This window comes from Dromiciops gliroides, chromosome 1 (genome assembly GCF_019393635.1).
Source record: "Dromiciops gliroides isolate mDroGli1 chromosome 1, mDroGli1.pri, whole genome shotgun sequence".
NCBI classification, from domain to species: Eukaryota; Metazoa; Chordata; class Mammalia; order Microbiotheria; family Microbiotheriidae; genus Dromiciops; species Dromiciops gliroides.
This window is the reverse complement of record NC_057861.1, coordinates 718,111,146-718,124,493: the sequence shown is the minus strand read 5'-3', so window position 1 is coordinate 718,124,493 and position 13,348 is coordinate 718,111,146. Positions and strand designations below refer to the sequence as shown.

General features: G+C 37.8%; 1 protein-coding gene across 1 annotated transcript in view; it reads right to left on the bottom strand.

Moving 5' to 3' along the window:
* IL5RA (interleukin 5 receptor subunit alpha) overlaps positions 1 to 10,574 on the bottom strand; it is a 49,313-nt gene extending 38,739 nt beyond the window's left edge. Inside the window, exons 1-8 of the mRNA XM_043976976.1 lie at positions 10,512 to 10,574; positions 9,804 to 9,896; positions 8,283 to 8,403; positions 7,481 to 7,550; positions 6,074 to 6,138; positions 4,790 to 4,874; positions 2,758 to 2,903; positions 2,045 to 2,183 (exon numbers count right to left, since the gene is read on the bottom strand). Coding sequence (XP_043832911.1) covers positions 2,045 to 2,183; positions 2,758 to 2,903; positions 4,790 to 4,874; positions 6,074 to 6,106 — 403 coding nt within the window. The 5' untranslated portion in view covers positions 6,107 to 6,138; positions 7,481 to 7,550; positions 8,283 to 8,403; positions 9,804 to 9,896; positions 10,512 to 10,574. The remainder of the gene's footprint in view (positions 1 to 2,044; positions 2,184 to 2,757; positions 2,904 to 4,789; positions 4,875 to 6,073; positions 6,139 to 7,480; positions 7,551 to 8,282; positions 8,404 to 9,803; positions 9,897 to 10,511) is intronic.
* Between the last annotated feature and the right edge of the window lie 2,774 nt (positions 10,575 to 13,348).

Genomic DNA, 13,348 nt, shown 5'->3' with positions numbered 1-13,348 from the left:
TGCCTTTGGCAAAGAGAGGCAGAGAGAAGGGGGAGGGGAGGGAGGGAGGGAGAGAGAATGAGAGTGAGAGACAGAGACAAAGACAGAGACAGACAGACAGAGATTGAGATCGTGAAAAGGAGAGGATGCGTGAATTTGCCCTTCACTACTATAATACAGCTCTATATCATGCTTACAGTTTCTTTCTCAGTATCTTCATCTGTTTCCTCCATCTGTTCAGATGGTTTACAGTTATACCCCATTATCAAAATCAGTCCTTTTCAGTCATTGATCTAATATTAGCCTGATGTTCTCTACTATGCTCCCCCACCCCTCTGGTTCCTAGGTTATGCTAGCTCATTTCTCTTTTTATCCATTCTGTTTCTTTTTAGACAACTAGGTGGCACAGTTAATACCACACTGGAATTCAAATCTAATTCATTTATTTACCCTCTATGTGACCCTAGGAAAGTCACTTAACCTCTGTCTGCCTCAGTTTCCTCATCTGCAATGGGGATAATAGGGATAATAAAAGCACCTTCTGTGGTGGCTAGGTGGCACTGGCCCTGGAGTCAGGAGTACCTGAGTTCAAATCCAGCCTCAGACACAGAACATTTACTAGCTGTGTGACCCTGGGCAAATCACTTAACCCCAATTGCCTCACTAAAAAAAAAAAAAAGCACCTTCTTGTTTCTTGTGAGGACAAAATTAAATAATATTTGTATAGTACTTGTCAAACCTTAAAGTCTATAAATGTTAGCTCTATTATTATTATTACAATTTGGAATAAATATTAAATAGGGTGGTCTCTTTAAAAACGATGCTCTTTTTAATGACAATTTCAAAGATTTGAAGCCGAATTCCACTTGTGAGTTTCATCCCACCAAGTGTTGGTGATATCTATTGGTTCAAACTGGCGTCTACCTCCGGTTCATTTTGCTTGTTGCCTAAGAAAACATTTGTGTAAGGGTCCACAGACCACACACAGTGATTAGGAACTACTGATGTAGAGAGGATAATCAGCATCAGCACTCAAAAAATGATGAAGTGGGAAAAGGTTGGTTGGGGGTTTCCCTTCTTTTAGTAGCCCTTTCTCCTCCTCTTTGACTCCTTCCACAAACATCTAGTGAGTCTGGCTTCTGACTCCACTTGAGGACCTCTACCCAGATCAGTCCTTCCTCCGTGGTACCTGATGCTTTCTCTCTACCTACTCCCTCCCAATCCAAATTTATATTCTTTTTGTCCCTTTCCTTCTTAGCTCCTTTTCAAGTTGAAAAGCAGTCTAAGAAACTAATTCATAATAAGGTGTTAATGACTGACAGTAGCTTAATGTGTTATGCCTACAGGATATTTGCATTTTAACTATAACTTTTCCAACTCCTAATCTAGCATTCTTTCCCCTATACCATAATGTGGTTAACTGTACCCAATTTTAATTATGATTGAAATTACAAATCAACTTTGTGATAAATTCTCATCATCCATTAATATGGCAAGATTGCCTTTTCTAGTTCTGTGAAGAAAATGACTCCAATAATTTTCTGGAACTCAGTGGTGATGATGTATCAAAGGCTCATTTATTGTCATTCTCACGAGAATGCGCCACCCTGTGTGCAGCTGGTGGATGAGCAAAAATGGAGGCTCTCAAGCTCATTTTATTCCCTAATCGCTAACGCAAATGGACACTCCCCTTTTTCATCATTGGTCCAATTATTCAAGGGTTACAATCTATGGGCAAAAACTAGCTAATCAGAACACAGTATTTCTTAGCCAGTGGGGGAGGTGATACAGGGACAATTCTTCAATTCCTCCTTTATATGGACACAGCTCAGGAGCAGACCTAATTGCAACCAGCTCAGGGTTTCCCAGAACTGTGTCATTTTGTTTGGGGTGGGGGGTGGAAAGAAGAAGGACACCTTTTTCCTCAAACAGATCTGGAGGAGTATAATTTGAATGGTGACTATTATATTCTTATTGAGAGGAGACCAATCCTCATTTCCTCTCAAATCCTCTATCTATGCAACACACAATAAATAATCAAAGTTTATCCCTGATCACATCTTACCTGGAGGGGCTTGAAGCTCAGCTGAAACCCAGCTACTTTGGAAAAAACTGGAATCACAATGAAAAACTGTCTGCACGCTTGCTGAAAATCCCCCGTGAAGTACATTTACACGTGTGCTTTGGGTTTTTGGAGTTTCATACTGGAAATAAATCCCAGAAACCATGAAAAGCAGTGAGGAAACAACCATTATAAGTAGACTACTTCAATTAAATAAACATTGTATCCTATTTCTGAAAACAGCATCGAACCACAATGTAACAAAACAGCTTTGCTAGATGAAATTTGCAGCTGGTTAAAAAGCAACATTTGAATTTCCTGTGGATTTCCACATTGTCCGTGTGATAGGCTCTTCTGTTTTCTAGTTTAGATTTAAAAAGTTTTTTCCAAAAAAACAAACTGCAATTCTACTTAGGAGTTGCAACACATGCTCTTTCTCAATAGTAAGAATTTGGAATACAGCTAAATTTCCTTTACTTTTAGCAATGCTACTCTGGATGCAAAATACAATGCTTCAGTCAATTCTTCCAAAGTCTATTCTATGGTACTGAGACACCAACTAGAATCACTTTTGTAGGAGAATGGAGTCAAGATGATTAGTCTCCTCCCTCTGCCTTTCTCAGTGGGTTTGAGTTTGAAATTCTGTGTCATGTAGAAAATTCAATCAAATGGATTGTGTGCAAGAAATCCATGTTACCATTATCTTTGATACTCACATCATCCTCATCTGGAGTGTTAATTCTCACATTATATTTTATGCACTTGATCCTTGGATTCTGGTTAGGATTTGGTTTCCAATGTAAAAGAACTTTAGATAAACCAGTTACTATAATAGTGAAATTTACAGGAGGGAGAAGTAAAACTGTCAAATTAAAGGGAAGAAAAAATATTATAACATTCAATTTTTTATAGTGGAAATTAAAATGCAATGACTAAAACTACTATTTTAAACCAGGGATTCTTAACCTGGGGTCCTGTTTTAACTTAACCTGTTTTAAAAATATATATATTTAATAACGATTTCAATATAACTAATTTGCCTTTGTAATTCTGTGTATCTTATTTTATATATTTAAAAACATTCTGAGGAGTCTGTAGGCTTCACCAGACTGCTCAAGGGGTCCATGACACAATAAAGGTTAAGAATCCCTACTCTAGACATTGCCTGGCACAATATAGATGAATTATCATTATTAATTTTGTTAACATAAATAATAATCTATATTAGAAAGCATCTCTAAATCAAATCTGATTTCTGTATATCTTTTCTAATCCAAATATTTAGTTAATATTTCACCTTTTGCATTTGAAAATAGTGGATATTATACCATATGTTCAGCCAACTTCTCTCTTGTTAATTAGGATAATTAAATAGGCATTGAAAACAAGTTTTATTAATGAATCACCATCTTCTTTCACTCCTTATTGCTCATTTTCCAATAATTGTTTCTTGGGCTTTGTCTACATGTAAAAAACTGACTGGTCCATTTTGGTTCTTTAAGTAATGTGGCTCAATCAAGCAAAATTTCAAAAAGGTTTCTGCGTATAGCCACAGGTCAATTCTCTCTTCCTTCACCATTATGACCAAACTCTTAGGGAGACTCAGCACTTTGAACAAGAAAACTGTAGTGATCCAAGAAGATTTTGAGAAGCTAGAATAATGCAACCATTTTAAAAAAGATGAAATTGGGTTGGGTGTGGTGATGCACTCCTGTTCCTTTTGCTGGGGGAGGCTGAAAGTAGTAAATCGCTTGAGTTCAGGAATTCTGAGCTACTGTAGGGCTAAAACCATCCAGCTGTCCACACTAAGTCTGTCACCAGTATGATGAACCCCTGAGAGTGGGGGCCACCAGGCTGCCTATGGAGAGACAATCTTCCCTTCATCAAAAACACAGCAGGTCAAATTTCTTGTGATTAATGGTGGGATTGTATTCATGAGGGGCTGCTGGACTTCGAGTCTGGGAGACAGAGAAGGAAGAAGTAGAGCAAGGGGAATTGGAAGAAGGATAAATATAAAATCCCTCTTTTCCTATATGACTCCCATTGAACTTTCATGCTACAAATAATGGGAAACCAAGCAACACAAGGTTAGGATCAACCATGGGTGTTCATGAGAAATTATATAAAATATGGCAAATTTATTCTTTAACAGATTTTTAAAAACACAATCAAGGGGCAGCTAGGTGGCGCAGTAGATAGAGCACCAGCTCTGGAGTCAGGAGGACCTGAGTTCGGTCTGGCCTCAGACACTTAACACTTACTAGCTGTGTGACCCTGGGCAAGTCACTTAACCCCAATTGCCTCACCAAAAAACAAAAAACACAATTAAGCTGAAGTAAGACAGGGGAGGGGTATGGATTGCCCATGCTTCTCAGGTGGTTTCCTTTAGCACTCCTATGCCTACAATGAGTGTCCCTGAGATAAAGTCACACAATTGATGGGGGCTCCAGTCAATGGCAGAGATGAGAGAATCCCAGATCAGTAAGGAAACCAGAGAAACTTTGGGGAAAGGTAAAAAGAAACATACCTGGCCTTTAGGCAGTGGAGGCCAGAGCAGTATCAGTTTTAATAATATATTTAAAGTACATATCTCCTGGCAGGAACAATCCCCCTCCAATTATACATATACTTACATACACATATACATACTCGCATACATGTACACAACATATACACACATTGAGGTTCTACTTAATTTAATATGACTGAAAAGAGAAGCACATTTGAATCTCCTTCATCATTACTTACTTTCTTCTTCCAGACATAAATTTGTTTGCAATGCCACAGCTGACCCAATGAGAAACAGGAAAATCATCATCATGATGATCATATCCTATTGAAAATAAGAGGTTGCATAGAAAATCACCCAGTAGAGCCTTTTAAAATCTTATAACTAAATACTATTATACAGTTCAATTCAATCCAATGGATAATATATGCAAACCTTAAAATATTATGTTATTATTGTTGTTGTTTTTATCCATTCCTTAGTTCATATCATAGAGGACTTCTCTGCTGAGCTCATCCTCTGATGCCTCCCTATGATATGGGTTCTTGAAGGGCCCTTGGGTATTTGGACGCTATTTCATAAAAGCAGAAGGTATGGCAGGGCCAAGCACAGGCCGGAAATGACCTGCCTGTCTGTTGCCCAAGGTCCAGCCTAGCTAAGACTCATCACCAACTTGGTCTCATGATGATGAACTGTTTGGCCACAACAATGAACAAATAACTTCTCCTTAGTTATAAAGAGGCTGTGATCTGTAGCATAAGTTAACAAAGTATAATATGGGGCAATTAATGATCTATTAGAGGCTGATCTCCAAAAATGAATGTCCCAAAGAGAAGTCCATACGGCAACTCAACAGAAAGTGTATAATAGAACCACAGTCATTACCTACAATTGGGTATGAAAGAACAGGACAGGAAGCCAGTCCACAATAGATACCAATGCAGTGTTCATGCTGGCAAGAACAAACTCTTCTTCCATAAATAAAAAGACACAGACAGATGAGGAAAAGGAAACTATTAAAACAAGACCACAGGGCACACATAAATAATAAATATGTCACATGAAGAAGCTTTGAGACTATAGTTTGAGTGCATATTCTCTAACAGTCTTGCACAGTGCCCCCTTCTCAACATTTGCTGCTGACTTTCCAAACACTTCTTCTACATGCATATACATGTAAACAGATTATATTATGAAAAACTCCAAAAGGAGACAGACACATAAAGAGTCAAGTCCAGTCACTGCCCTTGAAAGGCTTATAATTTAGTAGAAGATATTAAAGATGAAGTGAATGACCACACAAGACAACCTATTTCTGTGTGCTCCATAAACAGCATAAGCAAATATAAATATATAAGATAAAATGTGATGTTTTTAAAATGCTATACAAATGCTAGCTATTATTGCCATGCATTATATATATGTACAATGATGATAATAACCATTGCAATATTCAGAGAAGAAAAGGACAATTATAACAGGGAATAGTCAGAAAAAAAACTTTGATAAAAAAAAAATCATACCTGTGATGGGACCACCAATAAAAGCAATCTCATTGTTCCAATTGTAAGAAATGATTGGAGATCAACTGGGGAGAACAGAATGGAAATCTTGGGTTTCCTTTTTGTCAGCTTTGAAATCTAATTTGAAGATAGCCTAATCTATAAATACAAAAGAAGATGCTATAGATCATTTCCTTCACTGATTAGATCTCTAGTAAGAAGTAATATGTGTATATGTGTATGTGAGTATATATACATGTATATATGATATGAGCAGTATATATGTATACATACACATAGATAGATAGATAGATAGATAGATAGATAGATAGATAGATAGATAGATAGATAGATAGATAGATAGATAGATAGATAGATGGGGATAGAGATGGAGATGGAGATGGGGATAGGGATGGGGATGGAGATGGACACTTGGAAGCTAGGTGGCACAGTGGATAGAGCACTGCCTCTGGAGTTGAGGACCTGGGTTCAAATCTCACCTCACTTACTCACCATTTGGGTGTCATCCTTGACCTCTCTCTCACTCTACATTTCTAATCAGTTGTCAAAATTTAACATTTCTATCTTTACTTATCTCTTATATATATATATATATATCCGTTTGTCTCCACTGACATAGCCACATCCTTACTTCAGGTTTTCTTCAACTCTCACCTGAACTATCGAAATAGGCAGCGAAGGGCTTAGTAAATAGAACACTGCACTGGGAGTCAGGAAGACCTGAGTTCAAATCCTGTTTCTTCTTTTAAGGCCCCCAAAACAGTGGCAAGTGACTGAGATGGAGCTGTTGGAATCATACTTTTTCTTACAATATATCATGTACTGCAATATGATAGTTGTACAAAGTAATCTCATTAAAATTGTGACTACAGAAACCCCATCTTACTTTACATATAACACTTTCATTTTTATTTCCTCTTCTTTTTCTTAATGATCTTTTCCTTACTGAAGAGGAAAGAACTTTAAAAGTAAGCAATTGAATCCCTGGTCAAAGGAAAATACAATGAATAGGAATTCAGATGTAGTAATGAAGACTGAATTAATGTAAGAATTTAATAGTTGCATTTATATAGCAATTAAATTCATTTTCTCTGCATGATTTGACTGAATTCTCATAATAACCCTATGAGATATTTTATCATATAAGGAGGATTTCTAGGAACACAAGACAACAGTAGGAAAGAGGAGAGGGGATGTCACATGCATGCCTGGAAGGAATACCCACAATTATAGTATTCTTTGTTCTCTTTCATGGTGGAAGTCTGAAATTCATCATGCTTCCATAACAACTCAATAGCATGGCAGGATCATGAATTTTGAGCTGGAAAGACCCTCAAAGGTCACTTAGTTCAGCCCCCTCCTTTTACAGAGGAGGAAACTGAGGCTCAAGAGAGTGAAGGGACTTACCTAAGATGACTCAGGTATTGGACTCAGGCTCCAAATTCAGCTGGCCTTTGGATTGTATAGACTGTCATCTCTGCATGCCAAAAAAATAAAAAGCTGAATTACTCCTTATCTCAAGCAAGTTTTGCCTTTGTTTCTGTGTGTAATAATGAAGAAATGCAAGGATACTTAAAACAAGACAGGAATACTAGTCTAAGAATGTGTTAAACAGTTCATTTCTCAGCGGGAGGACAATACAAATAGCCAGTATCAAACAATTCTCCTAATGAGGATGTCAATAAATCTTATCTCCTTTCACTATAAATTATGTCTAGGGCACAGGCTCATGAGACACCAAGTCCTTAACCTACAAATCTGACATAATTGCTCCAAACTCTACCTCGCGGAAGGTTCTCGACACAGTTCAGTGCTCCAGTTTAACGCCCCTTGAGTGCGCCCTGTTCACCTGGCACAGTGTTTGGCTCCGATTTTGAAATTGATGAAGTGACATTATCACAAATAGGACTAAACTAATACCCAGCATAAAGAGAAAGATAAGGTTTGATCTAGGCCGGGAGATCATGGGTAATGTTGCACAGTTGAGCAATCTGCAATGGAATTTCCCCTGGCATTCCTAAGAATTGATGAAATTCAACCTGCGAAAATTGGTTTAAAAATAATAATAAAAAGGACAATTTCTGCCCCCAAACTAATGCCGCTGAGTGTAGGAACACATATTTTTTAAAACCCCAGCCCTGCTTTCAGTACCCTTCTGAGTCCGTTGTGGTCACACCCAATTCCAGATCAACTTCACTGAGCTTTTTACCTCTCTCTGAAATTGAACGTCCGACTGCAGGATTTATGCTCCACTGGATTCCCCTGCACGTATGCGCTTCTGATTAATGGCCTGAAATCTTTCTTGGAAGTACCTCGAAGATTCAAGCCTGCTATTGAAATAAAAACGTAAAGCCCTTCATTGCTCAAGAGTTTAACGACAGTCCCGAGGACAAGATGCCTTGTCTGAGGTGCTGAGGAGGTGGGTAGCGAGGAGAGCGGAATCTATAATCAGTCTTCCTCCTTCCCCCTGCCTTTCAGTCTTTAGAGGTGGGGAAGAGAGGAAGGCGGCTCAGCTTAAAACCCCAGAACCCCTTAAAACACGCGGGTGTACACACACAAGATTGTGACTCCTAGAAATAGTAGAAATGATTTCATCTTTTGGGGAGCTCACTACGATCCTTAGCATACATTCTCGACAGCTCATAGGGGCCGACAAAATCACCACCTGACGACCAATCTTCTGGCTTTAGCGCTCAAACTTGACGTGGCCGAGCCGTGTTGGGGGTGCCCTTGCAATTCAATACGAACTAGCCAAGCCTGAGCTGGCTGTCAGAGCCGTGGGGAGCCAGGTACGAGGAAGTCTCACGTCCTTACAAACCAAAGAAATAATGGGACTGCCCTCCCCCACCACAGCCCACAGTGCACCCCGACATCGCCACCCGTTTGGGACTTCTGATTTTGAGGCTGGGTTTTTTTTTTTTTTGGTCACCTAACTTTACTTGCATAATTGTATGGACCCTATGGGAGGAAGGGGAAAGGCTAGCAGCCTCAGGAACCATCTCGCTTCTTTCCTTCCCTCTCCTCACTCTCCCTTGGGATGGCACTGTTGCCCCCCCCAGCCCCCCATTACTAAAGGGGTATTCAAAGGGAGGAAGGTCAATAAACTGTAGGAAAACAAACACTGCGTAATAAGAAGCAAAAGGGCTGTGCAAGGTAGGAAGCGACTCTAAACCACTTTGCTTGTGAAGATTTCATGGCTAGATCTATCTACATTTCTGTATCCAGACGCATAGTTAAATATATGCATATGTATACACACAGAGATGTACATATACTAGACATTTTCTCAGAACCACTTTTTAAACAATAACCCATTCTGTCTCCCAGATATTACTGTTTTTAAGACCATATCAGTTACGGATGCTAGGTAAATTAATGTGTTTGTAAAGGGATTTTTAAAAACCCAACAATTTCATTCTAAACATAACAATAATCTCTAGGACTATTGGAAAACAATCTCTCCAAGCTCTCATACAAACCAGGAGAACTTTTAGATAGGAATTCCTTAAGACATGTATATTATTCTGCACGTCTTGATGAACAGTAATTTTTCATTCCTTCATGAATTTTAAGTTCATCAGGGATAGTTTGAAATAGGCTCTATTTGTAATTCCTTGGTCCCATTCCATTTCTTTTTTGCTTTTGGTAAATACATTAAGGTAAATTAATGAATATTTTAAAATGAGGAAGTTTAATTATTTTTTTAAATCGCTATAAGAACCAAACAAACCTGGAGATGCCTCCAAACCCCAGCAGAAACAAAAGGCATTCAGTCTTCAGTGGGACACTGGTTTTGTTCAATTTTCCTCTCCTAGTATTATACCTAATGAGAAGTGTGAGAATAATTAAAATGGTATAGCAAGAACTCTCTATCCCAGAAAATGGCATTGTAGACTATACTTTATTTTTCAACCCAAGAAATATTGCATCCCCATTACCCAAATGTATGTATGTTTGCAAATATGATGAAAAAAAATGCATATTCTCACTTAAAAGTTATAAAATATCTAGGACAATAAAGTAATTGAAATACTTTTTAATACTAAAGAAACCCATCTTAACAGAACTATATTGTGCAGATATGAACATCTAAATTGCAAAAGGAATGCTTAATATTGACCTTGCTTAGCTCTAGAACCATTATGAGCAGTATTCTGAAGATACTGCATCATTTAAAGTTTTCCTGGTTATCTCTGCCTCCCTCCTTCATTTCTTTTCTCTCTCCCTTCTTTCCTCTCTTCCTTTTTTCCTCCCTCCCTCTATCCTTTCTTCCTTCTCTTCTTCCCTCCCTCTACCCTTTGTCACTCCCTCTATCCTTCCCTCCCTCTTTCTATCATTTCTCCCTCCTTCCTTCTCTCCCTCATTTCCTCTATAATAATAAAATTACTATGATGAGGCCCATAAAGTACTTAGAACAATGACCCCATGAGCTACATACTTTGACAAGCTGGCAGAAATTGATCCAGCATTTTCTCCTGCCTTACAGAGAAGTTCAGTTAAGACACTGCTAGAAAGAGGTAGTGGTGACAGTGGATACACTTTATCTCTGTGAGCTTTTTATTTTTTTTAAACTTTGAGGCAGTTTTCATCTGTTGCATCATCATAGCTCTGATGAGTAAAACTGAAAGGCTATGTTTTCTTACTACAAAATAACAATTACCTGTGACAAAACAAGTAGGGAAAACGTATGAGAACTAAGAGGCTGATAGGACAATCTTTTTTTTTTTCTGATAGGACAATCTTAATGATAATTGTATGTGACATTTATGCTATCAAAATGCAAGGATTTCTATTGTGTAGGTAGCAGCCAAAAAAAAGCTCTTCACTTAATATAACTTTTCTCATTCCCCCTTTCTATATTCTGTGGACCCCAAACCCAGGCTCCCCATTTGCAGGAGCTCTTCATGTTTTCCTGACTAACTCTGAGATTCCACCCCTCCCCTCTAGCCTGAGATCCTTATTTGTAGCAGAATCATCACAGAATGAAGAAATAACCTACATGAAGTCCTAAAATATGAAAGTCCTATAATATGAAGATATGAAATCAAACTTTATGACAAATAAAAGGAGAAAGTCATCATCTTCATAGGTGTTCATAGGTGTCTTTGTCATTCCATCATCACTCTCAAAATTGAAAAAGCCCTTAGATTTCTAATCCAATTCCATCTTACTGGTTTGAAAACTTCTAAGGGAGGACAAATGGTTTTGCCCAAGCTTCTAAAGAAAAATAGCAAAAAAGTCAGAACTTGAACTTAGATCTATACCACTCTACCTCTTAGTAAGGGGAACAGAGGGTATTCAAGAAAACAAAACATTTCTGCAAAGAGAGAGTAGCTGGTATAATAAGAGAGTCAGCCTCAGATAATGGTTAGAGTAATGGTCTCAGGGTCAAAAAGCCTTTAGTTCAAGGTTCATCTCTCACTTAATCTCTTAGTGCCTTAGGTGACTCTCTCAAACTGTAAGTCACAGAGGAAGTACCAACTTGCATTGGTAGAGGGAATTCCCTCATACAGGAGTACCCCACATCAATCAAATCACAGATCCAGTTCCTTTTCTACAAAGCTCCCATGTGTAAAATGAACTGGAGAAGGAAATGGCAAACCACTCTATATCTCTGGTGAGAAAACCCCAGATGAGGTCACGAAGAGTTGGACTCAACTGAAACAACTAAAGAACAAGGAAAACAACGGCAACAAAAGCTTTCTTACTGCCTTCTAACCTAAATACATTCTATGACACTTAGATCTTAGCTGCTAGAGAAATATAATGTTTTAAATTCAATTCTTGGACCACTGAACATTCTCTCTCTATACCGTATGCACTTACTAAAATTGAACATCACTAAAGATGGTGATAACAACGGAAAGTCCAAAGCATAGATAAAATTAATTCTTTGGTTAGTAGCTTTATAATTTCTTCTGATAGGTATCACAGGTAAGTGATACCTGATAGGTATATGAGATCACACATAAGCTCTATGGATCTTTTCCTTCAAGCTAAGTTTCTACAATTAATGATGAAATTTTGGGCAACAAAAGACTCTTTTGGAAAAGGACCCTTCAAGGTATGCATGTTCCATTTATTTATAAGGATAACTCTGCGTAAAAGCATAACCAACCATTGCTTAATTTTGCTTGCATTTTTAAAAACAACATCAAATACTTTATCCAAAAGAACAAGTCCTAGAATTTTAGAACATGTTCTTTCAGTGAAACAACAACAGGAAAAAGTATTTGTTTGGAGAAAAGTCATTCACCAGTCCTGTTCTCATAAAGATTTAATAAAAGCCGACTAAAGTTTAAGATCTCTCAGAGGACAAATAAAGATCTATCTCAGCAAATGTAGAGTTGCAGTTTTCATTGGTGCTGAGGGATTTTACACACAAATGCAATTTTATTTTACATTTAAAAGAGGTAAGTAAATAGACAAATCAATTTTAGCTCTCCTGAAACTTCTATTGGACCATTAATTTTAAAAGATGGGAACTTGGATAACAGTTACAAGAGTAGAAGCCCAAGGGTAAAGATCATGAAAATGATCACCTTCAAAATTCTAAAGAGGGAAGTGGACCAACTGTATTCATCTTCCTTAAGGTGAACACGTTTGTAGCTTTTTTTACTTAAGGTTCCTATGAAATCATCAGCAGTACACAAGTAAGAAAGAACACAGGTCCAATTCCTTCAGATCCTTACCTTTCTGACTATTCAACACTGACATCTGACTTGAAATTTCTTCCTGAATAGACGTTAGGGCCTATTTTGGTGATGCTGATCTCGGCAGTGGGCCTGATTATGTGGCTCATGAAAAACAAGATAGGTTCAAAATCCAGCCATTTTTGTACTAAGGCAATCTCCCCTTTAAATAAACACAGATCAGTGGTCCACAACCAACCTGAACTCAAGAACTAATCATGGATGATTCAAATTTGGTTTTAGAAAGGAAGTACAACCTAGAGGGTTTTTTGCATAAATTCATCAGCAAAGTTGTCTATGTCTTGGCTTGGTGAGAAGGCGCTGACCCAGAGCGAAAAAAACGAAAAAATTAAAAAACCCATGAGATGAAATTCCTGAGACTTTTAAAGTTAGGGGGTAAAGGTTTTCCCTTAAACATTAACATTTTTTCTAGAATTCACCTCAAATCATTATATCCCCTATGGATGATCAAGTGGATCTTCCATATTGTGACACCTAAGAGTTCATTTTGGATGACCTTATAGGTAAAATAGCATTATGATAAAGTCATTTCAATTTTACAAATATTTAATAAGCAGCTACC